This window comes from Tachypleus tridentatus, chromosome 12, assembly GCF_004210375.1.
Source record: "Tachypleus tridentatus isolate NWPU-2018 chromosome 12, ASM421037v1, whole genome shotgun sequence".
Lineage (NCBI taxonomy): Eukaryota > Metazoa > Arthropoda > Merostomata > Xiphosura > Limulidae > Tachypleus > Tachypleus tridentatus.
In genome coordinates, this window is record NC_134836.1 from 70,033,812 (window position 1) to 70,055,522 (window position 21,711).

Here is a 21,711-nt window from a genome sequence, read left to right on the forward strand (position 1 = left end):
TTTTTCTGTTATGTTTAGAGTAAATCATAATAAAGGAAAACAAATCTTATGAAGTTAAAAGTGTTTAGATTTTAGCCTTCCTTTTAACTACAGTTTTGCAGCTGTATTGATATAAATAATTTACGTTTATTATAACTTTCCCTTTCCTATTCACAGACATTAGGTTTAATTCTTCTAACTAATTTTATTCATCCTGCAGCTTTTGCTAACTGTGCTACTTGATTATCTACAACGAAATATATTATCAGTATAGGCTTAACAACTTTTGTTCTAAAACTGTTCAAACATTCACCTTCTATTAAGTATTAGATGTTTTAGAGACAGTTATTGTTACAACTGTGTTTAATCCTGTGTATTTTGAAACATTCTTTTAATATCCAGTGATCCTTTGACATGGTGAGCTGGCTCTTAAAACTAACATCATGAAAATATATCAATAGTAGAAGGTTTTTGTCTTCTAGGAGTAGATGTGAAACTGAGATATGTATATATAAGAAAGTTAACCATACAGATTAGGCATCACTAACATGATACTCCTATTTGCTTCAAAAACAGGAAAAGATTTCTTAAAATATCAAAATTACAAGAAATTGATTTTCTCTGCTTTTTACTTTCAATAATCATGGTTGAGGAGCTCTGAATACAAAGTCAATTTACCAGTTGTATTAAAGATCTGTATCTGGAAATGATTGATTTTAGTCAGAATGCTAAAATATTGTCAACAAACATTTGCTGAGCCAAGTGTAGTTGAGGGGATGGGCCTGCCTAGATGGATCAATATTTCTCTTGTTGTCTCTAAACATTGTTTGGATATCTGTAACTTACATTGTAGATAGTTTTTTTCATGTGGGGCTACAAGTACAATTTCATTGTGAAATACTTCTACGCACCAGAGAGAGCTGTAGGGAATTAGGGAGCCAACCATCTACCCGCTCAAGCCTACCGACCATAAAAGATAGTGAAAAGGTGAGACACTGTGGGCTAGAACGCCGATATCTGTTCCTTGCTTGCAGAGGACTATATCGGTTTTATTACAGATATTGTAGGTGAGATTTATAGATGCTGTTTTCGTACTATCTGCTGTTGTGATATATAATTATTACTAAAATTTTGTATTTTATGTGTGAAGGGATCCCAAGAAGAAGTGAAACATAGTTTTCTATCAAATAAGACATCCAAAATACAACCAACTCTCTTCTACCAAAGTCTACCTTATAGCAAAACATTTTCATCCTATACTCAGGCCATTGATGCAAGTTTGTTAATTGTTTGAAATTACAATCCCACAAAGTAATAAAGAGATAGAACATTGTACTTGACAATGAGATATAAGATATGGTCTACTTTGACTGTGTATAGGTGTTGACAAGTCACATGTTGTAGCAAAGTCAAGAACCTGAAATTCTCACAACCAAACTGAAGTGTAGTGATAAAGCTTAACCAAGGTTACACACTAATCTACACACACACACACGCACTTCTATTTCATAAAAGTTTCATTAGTCCACATGATCTATGATGTCATTCTTTTATCTTAATATATTAATAACTTTATTACTGCAAGTATAAGTTAATTATTTACACCCTGAGATGGACATTACACTTTAGGAAGATCTATGATATGCCTCTGAGACTCCTCATTTTTAATTGACAAAAATGCAACAAGCTCTTTTGATTTATTTTTACCTGTGTTTTCAAACATCTTAGATTTAAGGTAAGTTTTATTTTCTGTTTCAGTGCTTGATGTATGGTTAGATTGACAACATGAAGATAAGAGTGTATGGTCTGTGAATAAATATGAAAGTTTATTTTCATGTGGCCTAGCATGGCCAGAGGTGGGGGGTTTGAATCCCCGTCGCACCAAACATGCTCGCCCTTTCAGTCGTGGGGGCATTATAATGTGACGATCAATCCCACTATTCGTTGGTAAAAGAGTTCCCCAAGAGTTGGCAGTGGGTGGTGATTACTAGCTGCCTTCCCTCTAGTCTTATACTGCTAAATTAGGGACGGCTAGCGCAGATAGCCCTCGTGTAGCTTTGCACAAAATTCCCCCCCAAAAAAAAATATCCTGCCCTTTGGTGATTAATTACTAGAATACTCTTGAAGGAACTCCCTAACTCTGGAACTGAATAAAAATGTTTATTTAATCACTCTTGGTATTTCTTCAATAAAATGGTATTTTCCAGACTCGGTATTGTAAACAGAATTCTTTTGGTTGACCCAAGATGGGACTGGATGAAATTAGAGGAGAAACCTTAAAAGACTTTGCATAAGTACTTCTGAAAGATGGAATTCTGTAAAAACAGATATCAGTTAGTTAGTTTGTGAGATCCAAAAAAAGATGTTCCACTTGATCTTTGTAGTATTGCTCATAAGTTTTCTAAAAAATCATTCATGTCCATTTTGTTACAGTTGGTGCAGTCAGGCACAAATGAGGTACAAATTACTTAATGTTCAGGTAATATTTTACAAGGATGACAGTACCTTGTATAACAAATATTTGGTGTCATGTTTTATTATGTTCTTGAGCACATGACTTGCCTGAACACTATGTACAGTCTGGTTACATAGGAGATACAAAGAATGGAACGTGAAGCACAGTTTGGATCAGTTCTCTGAACTTCTGAAGGGGAGGTTCAGTAAGAGGACAGTATTCTGTAATAACAATATTGGTCATGGTAGGTGATACAAATGATACTGTCTTTAGCAAGAGTTTTCTTTTTTAAGGCATTGGTATGTATAATGTCCACATTGCATATTGCATACAACATATGACCCTTAAAAATATCTTGCTAACATTTCTTTAGTTATGAGCATTATAAAACACTTGGTAAGTGTGATGGATAAACCACATTATTTTATTCATAATTACTAAATTATTCCATCTTCACTAAATAAATGCAATTGCCACTTCTAACTGGTAGGTAGTGTGTAAATTAATGTAGATTTTCTCAGTGTTTACCATTAGCAAGTTGCATGTTTGCATTACAAAATAAATGGTTATAGCACTTTAAAATATCATAAAATTAATTTCAGCAATTTAATATAAATGTTTAAATGGCAAAACTAATAATGGTGCAAAACAAACGTTTCTTTCTGCAGCATAACGTGTTTGTTCCATTACAGGTGAGGCCTGGCATGGCCAGGTGGTTAAATCACTTGTATCATAATCTGAAGGTTGCAGGTTCAAATCCCTATCACACCAAACATGCTTGCTCTTTCAGCCTTGGGGGCGTTATAATGTGACGGTCAATTCTACTATTCGTTCATAAAAGAGTTGCCCAAGAGTTGGCAGTGGGTGGTGATGACTAGCTGCCTTCCCTCTAGTCTTACACTGCTAAATTAGGGACAGCTAGTGCAGATAGCTGTCAAGTAGCTTTGTGCAAAATTCAAACCAAAACAAACCATTACAGGTGAAACAACTTTCTTTGTTGTGAATGTTTTTTAACTATTACTTCCATTTGTTTTTTCAAAAATTACTCTGATTCATTTAGTTCTTAACGTAGTATGGCATGTTGAAAGGATTTATTAAAATCTGATCTTTAGAACAATAGAATGTGTGTGACCCTAAACATGAATAGACTTGTCAAAACCTGATCTTTATAGCAATAGAATGTGTGTGAGCTTAGACATGAATACACTTGTTGAAAGATCAGTTTTCAAACACACCAACAGAATTGTAACAGACATCTTGTAAAATGACCAGGCCTGGCCAGGTAGTTAAGGCACTCGACTCGTAATCCGAGAGTCGGGGGTTCGAATCCCCATCACACCAAATATGCTCGCTCTTTAAGCCGTCGGGACGTTATAACGTTACGGTCAAACCTACTATTCGTTGGTAAAAGAGTAGCCCAAGAGTTGGCGGTGGGTGGTGATGACCAGGTGCCTTCCCTCCAGTCTTACACTGCTAAGTTAGAAACAGGTAGCACAGATAGCCTTCGTGTAGCTTTGCGCGTAATTCAAAACAAACCAATCATAAATTATTGTGTGAAATTCTATTACAGTGAATGAGCTGCACGTGCCAATAATTCAGAAAGTGATTAGAACTAGATTTAGTGTAGAAATATAACTACTGGATGCATGTCTGCAGAGTGCCCGAGATTATTCTGTTTCGAGAGTAAACACAACCAAAATCGTTTTCGAAGTTCGTATGTTCTGCTGTGTTGTAGCGTACATAGTGCCCAATTCTCGTGATCTGTAGCATGCGCACGTTTTATTGATGTCACGACAGTATGAACTGCAACGTAAACTGCCCCTTATGTGACGCCATTTTAGTGTATACTGAACACTACTTTATGGTGGTGATGTATGATAGATGAAATTTTCAAATCCTCTTGTAGTGGACCAGATAAAACAACGGAAAAATAATGGAAAATATGAGCACTTGGAACATCGATCGGGTTTTCTGTCGGTAACTAGTAAAACCACTTCTCTGTGTAATAAGAAAACATGTTTGAACAACTTTAGATCACGTGACGCAACGTCAAACTCGGTAGTAATACTATATTAGGCCACTAAAGATAACCTACTGCCAGTGTGAAAGTTGAAACTGAGAGATCGACGATTAGACCTATTATAAGTGGAAGGTCAAATGCAACTGACCCTCCCAGCTAGTATAATTAGTGTAGTTTTTTAAACAAATATACACAAACAAGAAGAACCTCACTGTATTCCAGATTAAAGAGTTCTAGACTGGGATCAGTAAATGAGTACAGTAGTAAAATAACTTGTAACGAAATGTTCAATGGAACAGCTTTTAAAGTGGTTTATTCATTTTACAATTTTATAAGGACGAAATAGTGCGACAGTATTTTGTTCTTATTTAGAAAACATATATATAGGGCTATAGTTGTAAAAAAGGTAACCCAAGAGTGGGTGGTGGGTGATCATGACTAGTCGCCTGACCTCGTGTAGCTTTGCACGAAAATTCAGAACAAACCAAACTCCTATAAATGTTGTTCTTATCACAATATTTCTTTTGTTGTTAATGTTAATTGATTCTTTGGAATGTGTTCGTGTGCGATGGGTTCACTTATGTTACTTTATCATTATATTTATGTCGTGTCCTATTTCACCTATTCAACTCCTGTCAGTGATTCCAGTATAAAAGTAAAAAAGGCCACAGAAAAGAAAATTCAACCGTTTTTCTGACGAAATAATCCCCCCCCCCCCAAACGGTGATCCATTGCATCTAAAACAGAAATCTCCATGGGATTCGTACACAAAATAATGTGCATGGTTCTAGGTTTACAAACCCGACAAGTCTCGTGTTAAGAACCTATTGAAAACGACAGGAACACCGTCTGGTGTGTGAAAGGAAATTTGTCATCATCTGGACACAGAAGACATGCCAACTCAAATTTATGCAAAATCCACGATTAGTTCCTTACTGTACTCCCTGTAGTGCCATCTTTAAAATGGCATCGAATTTATTGCGAACGTTCTTCCAAGAAGTTTATAATTGTTGTTGTTACAACTACAGTGTACAAGTTGAGCGTTCAGATAGCCAAGGAAAACACCATATTGAATTTTACAAGTTAGCAGACTTTACTACTGAAACCTTTGACAGGAGTGGAGGCTAATAAGGTATGGTCCCACCAACAAAATACTGGTATTCATTATAAAAGTTAAATTCTTTAAAGTTACATATTTTTATTTTATTTCTTAATTTTGTGCAAAGGTACTGAAGGGCTATCTGTGCTAGCCGTCCTTAATTTAGCAGTGTTAAACTAGAGGGAAGGCAGCTAGTCATCACCACCCACCGCCAACTCTTGCGCTACTCTTTTTTGCCAACGAATAGTGAGATTGACCGTAGAATTATAACGCTCTCACGGCTCAAAAGACGGTTTGGTGCGACGGGGATTCAAACCCGCAACGCTCGAATTACAAGTCGAGTGCCTTAACCACCTGGCCATGCCGGACCTACTTTGAAAAGTAAAAATAACAGGCACTAACACTGTGTTCTTTATTTTCCAGGCAGAAAATTCTATGAAACGATATTGAGATACTGACATATAAAACTACACAGAAATAATGACTTCACAACTTTATTAAGTAGTTTCTAAAAAAAAAAAAAAGTATTAATCACTTCGAAAGTTACGGCGAAGCACGACTTTAAGCCTTAAAGGCCATAATTTCTTATGACTAATTGTAAAATGTATTTGAAAAGTGACTAAGCCATAACTAAGTTTATATGACATACACAGTATTGTAGAAGCACCTTGAATCCACAATCGTTTTAATCGTCAGTGAAAATTAAGAAACAGTGTAAACACACTTAAGCAATTTAAATTTCATGGTATGAATTGTTTAAGCATAACCTGTTTTTTGTAGACAAGAAGAACGTCACCGAACAATAAATATGCTACACATAAGCTTACTCATTATACGTACAGTTTTTCGTCTTCGTTTCAAGATGTTAAAAAAACAACAAAAACTTTAATAAATTTATTCAAACATAAAGCTAAACTGTATTATGATAATAATACATATGATGTAACTGCATTGATTTTACAAGTATATATATACAGAAAAGGTCATAAGATGAGATGCTAAACATAAAACTGTGACGCTTAAAATGACGAAACGAGACAATTTTAAGTTTAGAGCGAAATATTAAATACGGAACAAGTTTATTTTTACACAAACATCTGAAGTAACGTGAAATAAACATATAACAGAAGAATTAACTACCAGTGAAATTAATACAACCATCATATATATATTATAAATATACGTTTAAGATGATGTGTTATAACCACGAATATTGACAGAGTGAAATTATCTGATATTCTGTTTTCTAACGTTAAAATGAAGAACAGCGTATGGAACTCTAATTACACCACTTTTACAAAGTTAAGTTTATTCACTAAGTTTTGACGTGTTCGATTAAAAAACTTTCTATCACGTGAAAACATGTAGTCATGCATTTCAATAGGTCAAACCATAATTTTCTTATATAATAAATAACAAAACTACACAAGCGTAGTCAAGGGGGCCCAACCCCCTATAAAATCTAGGTATAGTGATCACACATTATTTTTCACCTTTTATATATAATTAACTCGTTTTGTATCATTTAATAAAAGATAAAATTTCTCTAACGTTATTACATCGGATTTCTTTAAACGACCATTTTATTAAAAGTTCAGATCAATTTCAGCTTTATTTATTTGCCCACCTCATCTACCCCAGTGTAGAAAAATCTCACAATGCCACTGCACGAAAACAAAAAAGTTATACATATAAAAACTTAATCCACGATTTCTGATAACTCTTAAGTAAAACTTGACAGAAGAAGTGGTTCTAATTGGGGATTCTTTTAGAATTAACTATTTCTGTCTCTACTGATGATAAATATCGTCTATTCTTTGGTTTGCTGAACACTTCCAATTTCAGGGACAATTCCTGGGAGAGAATTTTCATCTTCTGACGATAAATTTTCCGGTTTCTTACCTATCACGTAGTAAGTCATTAATTTTCCTTTTCCTTTAACACTCACCAGGCCTCGTTGATGTAACAGATATCCAAACTCACGCAAAATAGCAGCAGTTGCTTCAACTATCTGTAACACGTCCAGAAACACATAATTTAGCAGATGCTCAATATAATATATCTGTATATCACATCTGTTCTTAAAATAGTCTCACAGTTCACGGTGTTATAGATACTGTGGTATAAAATATGCTAATTAAAATGAAAGAATTGTATATCGTTAATTATCAAAACCGTTCTCTTTAAAACTATCCTTTTTTTTAAATTTTTGTACGTAATGCAGAAATTTACTGAAATATATTACAGTGTCACCTGAATACAGCCTGCTTTTCCAGTACTTTCCATTCGGCTAGCAACATTGACTGTATTTCCCCACATATCGTAATGCGGCTTTCTGGCGCCAATTACTCCTGCCGTGATCGGACCTTGGTTAATTCCTCGGAAAACGAAAAACAATCATGCAGTATTTGTCAGATATAATCTACATAGTTTCTCAATAGTAAACTGTAATAGAGTGACCTATCGCTTTCCAAAGGATAGTATGTGAGCATGTCACTTATCACCACTTCATGTTTGACTTAGCCAAAAGATCAGCAAAGATAAACAAATAAAAGATATATTTCATAGCAATAAGATTACGAATTAAACGTGTAAGCAAAAGCAAAACTGTACCATTTAGTGTGAAGGATTATCTCTCCAAACTTCTATCTCTTATCATTACCGTTTACACTAACTGTCTCTAATACTAGAGAGAAGACAAGTGTTTATCAACACCCATCAACAACTCTTGGACTACTCTTAACAACGAATAGTGGCACGGACCGTAACATTATAGTGCCTCCACGGTTGAAAGGACGACCATATATGAGTTTGGTGGAACGGGGATTCAAATCTGCAGACTGCGAGTCGAGGGCCCTGACCATGTAGCCATGTTAGGCCTAAAGTTCTACAATAAGGGATTTATTTCCTGTATTTGTAACATATCGCCTTTTTTCTATCTTAAAAAAATTGTACTCTGGAGTATAGTTTTTAAAGTCCAAAAATTTATACGAAGCACTGTAACTATATTAATAGCTATTCATAAACCTTAGGGCTAAGATAGACTTCTGCGTGAAGGCTACAGTGGGCAGAGCACTTGTAGCCCTGTGAAGAGTTAAACTTAACAACAAATAATTATGAGGGCTAAGAAATATGTTGGTTATAAAAGATCAAAAAGCATGTAAGTTTAAGTTTATAAATATTATAAATGACACCAGTAAAAAATGTCTGATTTAGGTTTATATATATATATATTTTATTCGGGAATTTCATTACAGCATTACTTTTACATAAGAGATCTAGTTATCAATATTTTGTACTACGATAAAAATGAATAAAAACCCTAAAAACCATTTCCAGTTCCCCCTGAAGAAGAAAGATCCACATTTCGAAAGTGCTCGGAGTTATAGGGGTTTTATTCATTTCTTTTTCTGAATTTCGCGCATAGCTACACGAGGGCTATCTGCGCTAGCCGTCCCTAATTTAACAGTGCAAGACTAGAGGGAAGGCAGCTAGTCATCACCACCCATCGCCAACTCTTGAGCAATTCTTTTACCAACGAATAGCGAGATTGATCGTCACATTATAACGCCCCCACGGCTGAAATGGCGAGCATGGTTGGTGCGATCGGGATTCGAACCCGCAAACCTCGGATTACGAGTCGAACGCCTTAATTCACTTGGCCATGTCGGGCTCTATTCATTTCTATCAAGACCTCTTGAACCTACGTGTTTTTCTTACATCACAACTGAGGTGTGGTTAATATTAAGCTATCAAAATATAATAACTTCTAATTAAACCTTCACTTAGACCTCAAATTTTCACGACGAGGAATTACAACCACACCATTAACAAGCAAATGCAACTACAGTGCAGAGACGTCGCTAAGTCCTTAATTAGAAGATTCGGGGCTCGACGCCACTAGTACAGGAATTTTCGGCGTTTCAGTGTGATACCAATCATGTTTTTTTTGTTTTTTTAAATTCTGATTTCTGTTCCCTCGCTGGTACAGCGGCAAGTTTACGGACTTGCAAAGCTAAAATCAGGGGTTCGATTTCTTCTGGGTGGCCTCAGCAGATACCCCGATGTGGCTTTGTTATAAGAAGAACACACACTATTCTGATTTCTCAAGACACCGAATAGGAATTCGGGACACTGTCGTATAAAATCCTAGCACGAACTCTGGGTGCCAGCGCCTAGCGACGCCTCTGCACGCAAATATTATTTATGGTTCATTGAGCTGTAAGCCAAACAAATAAACACGGAGATGGCCGAGTAACCTAAAGTTCGCTCATGTCACAGGAATAAATTAAATTCTATTTTTTGGTAAAACAAAAAAAGCAGACTTACCCATCCTCAGGACAAAATTGTTAAAACTTTCTCTGTTTATATTACTAAGTGTTTCTTTCAGCGTCAAAGCAAATTCCGTCAAATCCGCTAGATGACGCCACTTTTCTTTCACTGGAATATTAGGCTTAAAAACAACATTACGTAATATCAATACATTTAGGTAAAATTTTTTAATCTAATCTATTTTAAGCAACAAATGTACAATTTTTACAGAAACAGTATCAACCTAGAATTGTGAAAAATAATTACTTCATTTCGCCAATTAAATAATTAATAATTAGCTATCATTGTTTCAGTAACATTTTATGGAAAGTCAAACATAGCGATAATTGAAATAAAATCCTAACCTATAAACACAAAATAAGTCAAAGGAGTAAAGTAGTGAACTTTGTTCTTACCGTTTTAGTTTCATTCGTTTTTAAATACTTATATTCGTCACACTTTAGGTTACAAAGTTTAAACAACTGTATCTATCATTTTTAGAGTTGATAGCTATGACGAAATTCTTCAGAAAATGTATAGTTAATCTGTTTTTGTTCTTAATGATGAAATCAGTGAACGTTTTGTTAGTCACGTGATCGTCCAGTGTACCTTTGTCGATTCTTCGTTGTTGAGTCCACTAGCTGCCATGTACGTCGATCCAATCGTTTTGATTTTGATAATGTCTTTAAATCTTTGTTGTTCCAGTAACTGTTTAAAAGTAAATTAACATTTGTATTAAATCACACGAATTCTCCCCAACACTTTCATGTTTATTTTAAGAAATCAAAGCTTAAGTACTCGAATACATCTTTTGGTGCGTAACTGGTTCCCGGTATTGGCTGTGATATTCCTATTGACCCAGTTTACTTTAAAAGTGTTCTTACGCTAATATTTAACTATATTAAATACAGTACACGAGAAAAGCGGAAAGATATTCCGACTGTTTATTCATAATTGATGTACAGATATAAGTTAACATTTCAAACTAAGAAAATTCTGCTAACAACATTCAAACTACTGTAATTCACAAACGTTTATTCATCACGAAATTGTTTAGTAAATTAGAGATACCTACGAACAGTTATTTTCACTACACACAGTCTACGAAACACCCCTCCAAAATAAAATCGACCATTTCAATGACGCACATGCAAAACAGCCAGAAGTATAAATACTTGTATAGGGGGGAAGCAAAGAATTCTAACAGCTGTGCAACGAAAAAAACAAAACAAGAGGGGAATCGTCGATAGCCGCGGCACTTGAAAGTTTTAAGGCAGCATTCCAATAAATTAATCTGCGAGTTTGAGTAATGCACTTTCAAGAATCATAAGAAGCCTTTGAAAAAAAAACTGATTAGCTTAAACGTATATCAAGCGAAGTTCCGTTACAGTAAACCAATAGTGTTTGAAACATACCCTAAACGTACAAATAAAAATTATGTATTTCGGTTTCACTCTGTTGCTATTGGTAAACTTATAAATGATACAGAAAATATTTTCATAATTTCTTATTTCCGGTTAAATACATATCTATAAAAAGTAGTAACACTAATAACTGAAAATATACTGCAAAAAAAAAAAAAAAAACCTACTGCAATTAACATTACAATTTGACCGTACTGAATCACTCCAACCTGGGCTGAGTGGTTAGGGGATGCTCCACTCGTTATCTGAGGGTTGCGGGTTCGAAACCCCGTCACAACACACGTGCTCGCCATTTCAGTTATGGGGACGTTATAATTTAACGGTCAATCCCACTATTCGTTGGTAAAAGAGTAACCCAAGAGTGGGTGGCGGGTGGTGATGACTAGTTGCCTTCCCTCTAGTCTTACACTGCTAAATTAGGGACGGATAGCGTGAAATTCAAAAATAAAAGAACTCCCAGTCTGAAACATTTTTTATATATACATACATGTTGAGAAACATTTCATGTTTAACTATTTACTTACTGCGTCATAGTCAGATATAACTTCATTCAGAAATCGAAGACATTCCAATCCCTGATTGTTTACTGATTCTTCAGTGTAAAAGTCCGAGAAATTAGGCATAGCAGCAAATAATACTCCTACCGCACTGTAACTCTTGCTATATAACTCCTGAAAAAAAAAAATCACTTTTCGCCATTTCTAGCAGCTTATTATAAAGTTAAATTACCGTTCAAAAAACTTAAGTAATGACAACAGCTTCCAATCAAAGTAAGTTATGTACTTAAAGTCAAAGTAAAGCATCAGCCGAGAAAGCATAATTAATTAAATATACTTTTTGTACAATTATACTTATAGAGATTATAATGTTTCGTCAGTCGAGTACCCTGGCTATTAATGATATTTTCGGCCTTAAATTAACCCTAATATTTTACAAGGTTCGGCCAAATTAGAGTGTTTGTGCGCTTTTCTTCTAACAAAGATACATCGGGCTGTATCCACTGAGGGGAATAAAACTCCTGATTTTAGCGTTTTAAATCCGAAAACTTATCGCTGCCCTAGCGGGATACTATCAACTTAGGAGATTGAGTCTATTCCTAAATGCATTCGTTCGAAATGTAAACTGAGGGTCGCGGATTCAAATCCCAGTCGCACCAAACATGCTCGCCCTTTCAGCCGTGGCTACGTTATGTTTCGCTCAATTCCCCTATTCGTTGGTAAAAAGAGTAGCCCAAGAGTTGGCGGTGGGTGGTGATGACTAGTTGCCTTCCCTCTAGTCTTACACTGCAAAATTAGGGACGACTAGCGCAGATAGCCCTCGTGTAGCTTTGCGCGAATTTTAAAAATATACAAACAAACAAATATTCTTCGCGTACTTTACAAGTTTTGGTAGTTTCGTACTTACCAGCTTCCATTATGCATTAAATCCAAAATTAGTAATTTCTATTATCTACTGTTATGCTTACATAAGTAAAATAACTAACTTTCTCTTTGAAAGACAAACCTCGTCATTTTCCTTCGCCCTAGAAAATGTTTCGCAACATGGGGAGGAAGAATATTGTATACAAGAGCCTCGTTTTTTCTGCGCATGTCAGCAACTTTTTCTTTCTGTTCTTCAACTGCTTTTTTCCACATGAAAAGACGTCGTGAAGTAAGTTCCAACTGAAATAAGCAACATATTACGATTTGGGATAAAAATACGAGTTTTTATTTCTGAAAAAAATAACTAAAAAATAAAACAAAATTTTCTTACAGTTAATATATTTTCCTGTGAGAGTTCTATATGATGATAAGTAAAAATTGAGGAAGCAGACGACAATTAATTAGGCCTTTCAGTAATGAATAGTTGAATTTCAAGAAATTCTCCAATCCACAATGACGAGAAACCCATATGAAGTAAAAATGTATTTTCAAGACAGCTGGTATGGGTATTAAAACCATATGAGAAAGTACAGAACAATGTTTCAACCTTATTTAAACTCATACCAACTGTCTTTAATAATGCATATTCTCAAATCATTATAGTATTTTCTAATTGTTTGTTATATTCGCTCCTCTACGTAAAATATTTTCTGAACCCAAACGAGCGGTTTCTACATATATATATATCGCCATCTGTTGGTCGTTATCTTAAATACGTTTTCTGACCACATGACTTCAGAGTTTTCACTTATTTCATAACAATCAAATACTGATGCAAATATTTCAGTGACTTGAAAATCTCATCGAAGTCGTTTACTTGAATATTTGTTTGTTGGTTCCTTTTGCAGCACAAAATTGGATGTTTGTAATCTGTCTACTGCAGGGAATTAAAACCCAGATTTCAGCGTTGCGAACCCTTAAATTGACGAGTGACATACGAAGACTTTACTTGAGTAATGATGCGGATATACTAGTATAAGAACGAAGTTGAGTAGATAGAATTATTCAAACAGTTTTACCAGAATGATTTATACAAAACTAACCTTTCCAGAGGTTAGAGTAGATATGAACAAAATGTCTAAGTTGCATACGATACGAAACGTTCTTGTAATGCAGACACGATTAAAACAAATCTTCGATACTTACTTGCGTTTTGCCGGTGAATATTATAATATATCACGCAGGATTTAATGATAACCAGTATGATAAAAAACATCAAAAAATCACATTTACTACGGTCACAAATCATCTAGACACAAAATTATCCTGATAACAGTTGAATAAAAGTCATAACATTGTGATAACAAATGACCAAAAATTAGAAACATTAAGATAACATAAGAACAACAGTGATAAATATCACAATAAATGACAAAGAAAATTATTAACGTTATGATAACTGATAAACAAAAGTCATAGCATCATGATATGGCATCATTTTAACTTAAATATTTATATAACGGTTAATCAATGGTTAAAAACAATACATTAACAAGTCACTTTCAGTAGTTTGGACTGTTTGAAACTTTGATATACGAAGTTCTATTGAACAATTGTCTAAACAGAGTCGCATGTTAAATAATTTCAAAGCGTATTACTAGGGTGTGTATCATCTCATCTAGTTAATTCATCGGCCTCAAGAAATATATCGCGAATGTGCTGCCTTCTATGCTAGTTTAGCTGAATGTAACGAGATAATAGTTATGTCTATGTAGAAAATTCACAATTCAAATGTGTGGTTCGCATTCAATTTCACTGCACAATAGCCGCTTTGATGTTACATTGCCAAATAATGCCACAAAATGTAAATCTAAGCAATAGGTTTTCACAAAAATATGTTTATTTATTTATCTAGATCGAACATATTCACACTTCAACATTTTCCCCCTTTAATAAATATAAAAGTAATTTCATGGTTATTTTTTGGAACATATCATTAATTAATAATTTTATTTCTAGCGTTTAATAGCAATTAGCAGTATGTCCGACTAGTTAGTTGAATGGTTTCACAACAAATCTCGCGTTTTTTGCTATTTTCTATGTTATTGGCTCAGTGTAGTGTATATGTTAGCAGGTATCACGTAGATGTAAGTAATGTATAGCAATTATGAAGAAAAATCTCATATTTACAATAATTATATTTTAAAAATTATTCATCTTAGGGAAGCTTAATTTCACCAATGAAAAGCTTGGGCAAAGCGTTAATTATATATTTAAAAACTGTCGTTTTGCCGCTATTACTAACGAGTATATTAAACATGCCACTCAAATCAAGTTACAACGTGTATCTGAACAGTGCTAACCCTTACCCACAATATCCCACACACACACACATGCGCAGTTTCTTCATATTATTATTAAGATTTTATTACTTAAGAAGACAAGAATAATTAAAGCAATGTTTATTTGTAAGAAAAGTTAAAGATTATATAGCACAATAAAGTTTTTAAACACTCTGAATTGTGTTACGTTTTCCTTAGTAAAGCTTAATAATGTAATAGAATTTTGAAACACATTGTACTGTGTGAAGCTTTCCTTAGTAAAACTTATAATAGAGTTTACATTACAATATATTTGTGCTAAAAAAGAAAATAGTGTTATCAATCTTGTTGGGAAATAACGTAAAGTTAATACCAATGAATACTCAGTTAATTGCTAAATTACAATTTCCGATTATTTCAAATTGTAATACTTAATGTACGAAACAAAATAAATCGGAGACTCGCCCGAAATAAATTATAACAGGTAACATAATAAACTGGGGGTTTGTGCCAGGGATCTGACTCAGAGTAAAAATTCGAAATAAATTCAAATTTTATTTTAATTTATATTTATCAGTGTCAACAAAATTTAATTATGTCTGATTATCAGAGTTTTCTTGAACCGCCCTCCTTTGAATAGCTAAAAAAATATACAAAAGTAAATTGCTTGAAATTGTCAAAATCTTAAAATAAGATCTTAAAAATATCAGTCAGAAAAAATGATCTCAAAAGAGTATTGCTGAAATACCAGTAGATGATGATCAGGGTTGAGTGATAAAGATAAATTAGAAATCCAATTAAAACTCAAAGAAATCGAGCTAGAACAAGCCTGTATTCAGACTGAAAAAGAGAAAGAGTTGAGCCCGTATTGAAGCAGAAGAGGAAATCAGACTGAACTCCAATCGACCAAGGCTAAATAAGAACTCTGAGCTCATTAAATATATTAAAGCACTACCATTTAATGAAATGGATAAATATTTACATTTCGAGAAAGTTGCCCAAACCATGGAATGGTCCACAAGAAATGGTCATTATTGTTACAGTGTTTTGGCTGGTAAAGCACACGAAACTTATGATGATCTTTTTCTAGAAGATTATACAGATTATGATAAGGTTAAAGAAGTTATCCTTCAAGCCAAAGCATATGAGTACTGGAGGCTTATAGTCAAATGTTTCGAGGTTACTGCAAGCAAGACAGCCAAACTTATATGGAATTTGCTCACGAAAAAAGAAGTTTATTTTGATCGACGGTATAATTCTATGCATATTGGCAACAATTTTGACATATTAAGACAATTATGTCCAATTAAGGAATTCAAACGCTGTACAAGTGATGATATCAAAACTTAATTGAATGAAGAGAAAGTTGAAACACTAGAGGGAGCAGTTTCTCTTTCTGATAGTTACACTTTAACTCATAAAACAACTTTTTATAAAAAGAAATTTCTTCCATCTTAACAAAATCCAGTATTTGTCCAATCCACTAAAGATCTGGATTCCTCTAAAGACCTAGCTTCTATGGTTCGAAATCTTCAGATACTCATGATAAAATTTTATCAAATTATCAAAGCCTGTCTGCTATTTTTGTAAAAAGCCTGGCCACGTGATGTCCGACTGTTGAAGTTTGAAAAGAAAAAGTAGGTAACACTCAGTGTATTTGTATCCACATGTGGACATAGTTTCACCAGATCACCCAACGTTGTTGATTTGGCTACTGATAAAATGGCTGATGTAGTCAGGGAGTAATTTAAACCTTTTGTGTTTATTAGTTCTGAGTCTTTGACTGCTAATCCCACACGTATTTTATGCGATACTGGGGCAACAATGATTGAGTTGCCTTTATTGTGTATTGCCTTTAAATTCGAGTTCTGCCACTGATGAATCTCTTATTGTTCAGGTTATTGATGGCGGCTTTGTTAATGTTCCTCTTCCTAACATTTATTTAACATCACACCTAGTTTCGGGACCAGTTGGAGCAAGACCTATTCTGCCAATTAAGGGTGACTTGGGGAAAGTTGTTGTCGATCACTGTTTTATCTGATGTTGTTGTTGAGGAGAATCCAGATGTGTTTCCTTCGTGTGTCGTGACTCAAGTTCAGGCAAATAAATTAAGCCAAAGAGAAATTACAGACACGTGTTCAGAGGATGAAATTATAGAATTGTGAAAGATATTTTTTGAAGGCGACATGGACTTTGTGATTGTCCTACTGACAAGTCTTTTACGAGTGAAGATGATGGGCGTAAGGGATCTAATTTAGCTGAGAAAGTTCAATTTTCTAAAAGCAAACCGATCCAGGAGCAAGAAAAGGATCCACAGATCTCTTCACTATTTGAATATGCAATCCCTAAAGATAAATTGGAAAAAGTTCCAAAAGGCCATTTTTGCAAAACTAGTGCGCTAATGCGAAAATGGACACCATCAAACGTATAAGCTTCTGAGGACATGACTGTAGTGTATCATATAGTTTTTCCAAAAGCACATCAATCGGAAATATTCAATGTTGCTCATGAACTTCTCATGGGAGGCAATTTAAATGTGAATAAGACATGTGACAAAAGTAGCCCCCAGTGGCTGAGCGGTATGTCTGCGGACGTACAACGTTAAAAACCCGGTTTCGATACCCGTGGCAGGCACAGCACAAATAGCCCATTGTGTAGCTTAATTCAAAACAACAACGTGACAAAAGTATGAGACATTTCTTTTGACCAAATATTAAGCAAGACGTTTATCACTTTTGTAAAAGTTGTGATGCATGTCAATTGGCTAGAAAAACTAATAAGGAAACTTCTGTTACTTATTTAAAACCTATCCCACCTTTAGAAGAACACCTAAGTCGTGTGATTATACTATGAAACAATTTTTTTCCTAGATAATGTGTATTATTCCTTAATTGCTTATGTTGTAAAAAGTACAGAAAATTGTCAGTATTCCCTTCAAACTTTGCTTTTATGACATGCATAATGAAATTTATAAATTAACCTATTTTCTATGTAAAAAGGGGCAAATGTGCACATTTTCATTTACATAAGGTCTGACTAAAACAATATATGAATCAAGATTTACATGTATTTATACTAAAGTTATACAAAAATGTTTAGAAGCGAGTAGTTTTTCGAGATTTGCGACTGTAAGGTAAATCACTTTCACGTATCAGCCCCCAAATATAGTCTCCCATCATGTTTTCGTTATACGTTCCCAGGTCATAAAAGCAAAGTTTGAAGAGAAAAATAGGTTTGTTTTTTCCCATTTACTTTAGGCATAAGCAATTGAGAAATAACACTTTCTGCCTAGGAACAAGAAAAAGTACAAAATTTATTACATAGTGTTATCGATTGTGCTAAACACAAAAGGTAACATTTGTATTTAAGCATGTTTACATATTGTGCAAGTTTATTATTATTATAAAAGTTATTTGTATTGTTATAATTGTGTGTGTGTGTGTGTGTGTGTGATATCTGGGTTAAAAGTGTCTAACGCCAATTTCTGAATCTCCAAGGAGAGAAGTGTAACGGATTTACAGTTATACATTTATTTTGGTGCCTACGCTTGTTTCTGTATAATTTTCTGTTTTTACATGCGACATATATTCTTGGTTGTGTTTACGAAAAATGCGCTGGAATACTGTTGAACCGTCGAGAATAGAATATTATTGGACAGCTACAGTTGGTATACTATAGGCCCAGGAAGCTATAATTGTGATTAACGTCTATTAATAAGGAAACTACAGAATTTGACCAGGAACATTATAAATTTCGAACGTTATAAACCAATTAATTGCAGTGAATTACTTCGGGCATTATTTTTTCTACGAGGATATTAAATATCTTTGCTAGAAGGAGTCAGCTTGTACCTGGCGTGAGGCCAGCCATGAAAAAGACAGCGTTAGCTCAGAAGAGGCGTAACAATATCAACTAAGAATTGGATTATCAATAAAACATTCAGTGCTAGACGAGATAAAAGACTCAGTATAGTTTGTAAAAACTGTTGTACACAAATCATAATTCTAATAATTATTAGTAATAACCGTTATTATAAATTATATTGTTTTTTTTGTTTCTATATTAAAATACACACATGTTAAAAAGTGTGTGTATAAATTCTTGTTGGCAAATAACATAAATTTGATGCATATTAAAACTTGATTAATTATTAAATTAAAATTTCCTGTTATTTTAAATTGTAACACGTAACGTAAGTAACATAATAAATCAGAGACTCGTCCGACATAAATTATAGTACGTAACATTGTAATTGTACGTAAAATCCACTTGGGAGAACACTATGTTTGACCGAGAGAAAAACACTTTTTGTTTGTTTTTTTGTTTCTGAATTTTGCGCAAAGCTACACGAGGGCTATCTGCGCTAGCCGTCCCTAATTTAGCAGTGTAAAACTAGAGGGAAAGCAGCTACTCATCACCACCCACCATCAACTCTTGGGCTACTCTTTTATCAACGAATAGTAGGATTGACCATCACATTATAACGCCCCCATAGTTGAAAGGGTGAGCATGTTTGGTGCGACTGGGATTCGAACCTGCGACTCTCAGATTACGAAAAACATTTTTTTTGCATTTTAGTAGCTAACGAGTTCATGTTTTGATCAGAATGTCAATAAAAATTATCTCTCCAATTTTAATATTAATTCGTAGATAACGAGATATAATGTTATGAGTTGAATATACAATTCACGAACATTCAGTGGAGTTGAGAAACTCGGATTCTTCAAGAGAACATTCTAAGAAATATCAAAGAAAGTTTCAAAACTCAAGCGCTTTCCAATAGGAATAGTCAACTATTAATCAACCATTAATCATGGTTGAATTCAAAATTCATTGCACTTTTTGTGTGTGTTCCGGTGTACTAATTCGAGTGTGATCCAGTGTGATAACTGATGTGTAATCCAGTGAACTAACTCGTGTGTAATCCTGTGTGCTGACACTTTTATCAGAACTTCTAATAACAAAATATACTTAAAACCAGATGTTGTCCTTAAGAATGTTTATTTATTGGATATATTTTACGACACCTAGCTTTGATTTATGCTGAAAGTGGCGTTTTGTAGCACGTTTATAAAAGTATCAAGTTTGCGTCTCACAAATAGTCAAAAATTCATCCCAAGTGAAGAGTTTTAGTATTGATTGTAAGGTCTCCTCGGCAATAGCACGTGACAGGCAAAAGACAGACCTGAATCGTTATTTCGAATATTTCAGTCTTCAAATTTGTATTAGAATAATTAATATCCTGAATCAAATGTGACTTATCACACGTGTATAACCTAAGGAACGTTTACTAAACGATAAAATAAAGGTAAATACACTAGTAAGAGAGATGGACACAAAATCTTCCAACGTTTCAACAACCATTGGTCATCATTTTGGCAAAGACATTACAACAACGTTAGGTAGCTTACAGTCATGTACACACAAAGTGATGACTGACATTCCAAGCATTATTAATGAGGTACTTGAAAACGATATCCAGGTGGCCATGTTTAACTATTTCCCTGGTGTATTGACCCTCATAAAATCAGTTATAAAGAACATCGAAAGTCCCAGTAGCCTACATTCTTGTCCAGAGTAATAAGTTTTCTACTTCCATAAGCTTGAGTGCTTTACACCATAAATCCACTTTAGATCTCAGCTCATCACACCCGTCAGTTAACATTGTTATTTAAAGCCCACAAACGCTTCGTTGTTGAGCTGCAAGCTTAAATTATACTCTGATAATAACCAATATTTTGGAAAATCATATTTTATCTTCACTTGAAAAACACAAAGGATTACGACACCAGTTTAATTTCACATATAAACTGTTTCACTGTAAATATGAACGATAGAGGGCTGGTAAGAAACTGAGGAGATTTTAATATATACTTTATTGAATTATGATGTACGTAGACATCTTAAGCCTAACGACATCATAATATAAACCAGAATCAGAGTCGATTCGTATCGGCTGAGCACAAACGCTATATACAACGTGGATAATCCATTAAGTACTTTAGACTCCTAATGAAAATTTTCACTCTGTCGGTTTCTTTATCTCTATAGAAGAACGGATACATTACCTGCCTGTTGACTGTAATAACAGCAATCGAGATGGTGACCAAGACGACAGAAAGGTACACACGATGTCCAATTGGTTGTCTGGAAGTAAACGTGTTATATGACTTTTTAGCGGGCACACAATCGTTATTAAGATGTGGAAGTTAGTCATAATAATTTATGAGAGTTTATCATAAAAAGCACATTAACTTATTTTAAATTCGGTATCGAGAGCAAATTTAAATATTTTAACTTTTATACCGTTCAAGTTTTAAATGTTTAGGTTTGGTTTAAATTTCGTGCAAAGCTACACGAGAGCTATCTGTGCTAGCCATCCCTAATTTAGCAATGTAAGACAAGAGGGAAGGCAGCTAACCATCACCACCCACCGTCAACTCTCGGGCTGCTCTTTTACCAATGAATAATGGGACTGATCGTCACATTGTAACACCCCTATAGATGTAAGGGCGAGCACGTTTGGTGTAACGGGAATTCGAACCCGCTACCCTCAGATTAGGAGTCAAGTGCCTTAGCCACCTGGCCATTTAAATGTTCTGCAAGACGACAGAAATTAACACTTTATTCAATTAAAAATAATTTGAAGTACAAAGAAACTTAATGTTTCATTCTCGTTTCCAATAAGATTAATAATATGCGTAAATAATAGAAATATTAACTGACTTTTAAGCTTTTGGA

At 34.3% G+C, this 21,711-nt stretch overlaps 1 protein-coding gene across 1 annotated transcript in view; it reads right to left on the minus strand.

The window, feature by feature from the left end:
- Positions 1-6,034: 6,034 nt before the first annotated feature.
- The window catches only part of LOC143235655 (adenylate cyclase type 3-like), a 93,287-nt gene continuing 77,610 nt past the window's right edge, over positions 6,035-21,711 (minus strand). Inside the window, exons 15-21 of the mRNA XM_076473880.1 lie at positions 21,039-21,117; positions 12,788-12,949; positions 11,813-11,959; positions 10,474-10,572; positions 9,883-10,006; positions 7,807-7,931; positions 6,035-7,564 (exon numbers count right to left, since the gene is read on the minus strand). Of these exons, the coding sequence (XP_076329995.1) occupies positions 7,364-7,564; positions 7,807-7,931; positions 9,883-10,006; positions 10,474-10,572; positions 11,813-11,959; positions 12,788-12,949; positions 21,039-21,117 (937 nt within the window). The 3' untranslated portion in view covers positions 6,035-7,363. The remainder of the gene's footprint in view (positions 7,565-7,806; positions 7,932-9,882; positions 10,007-10,473; positions 10,573-11,812; positions 11,960-12,787; positions 12,950-21,038; positions 21,118-21,711) is intronic.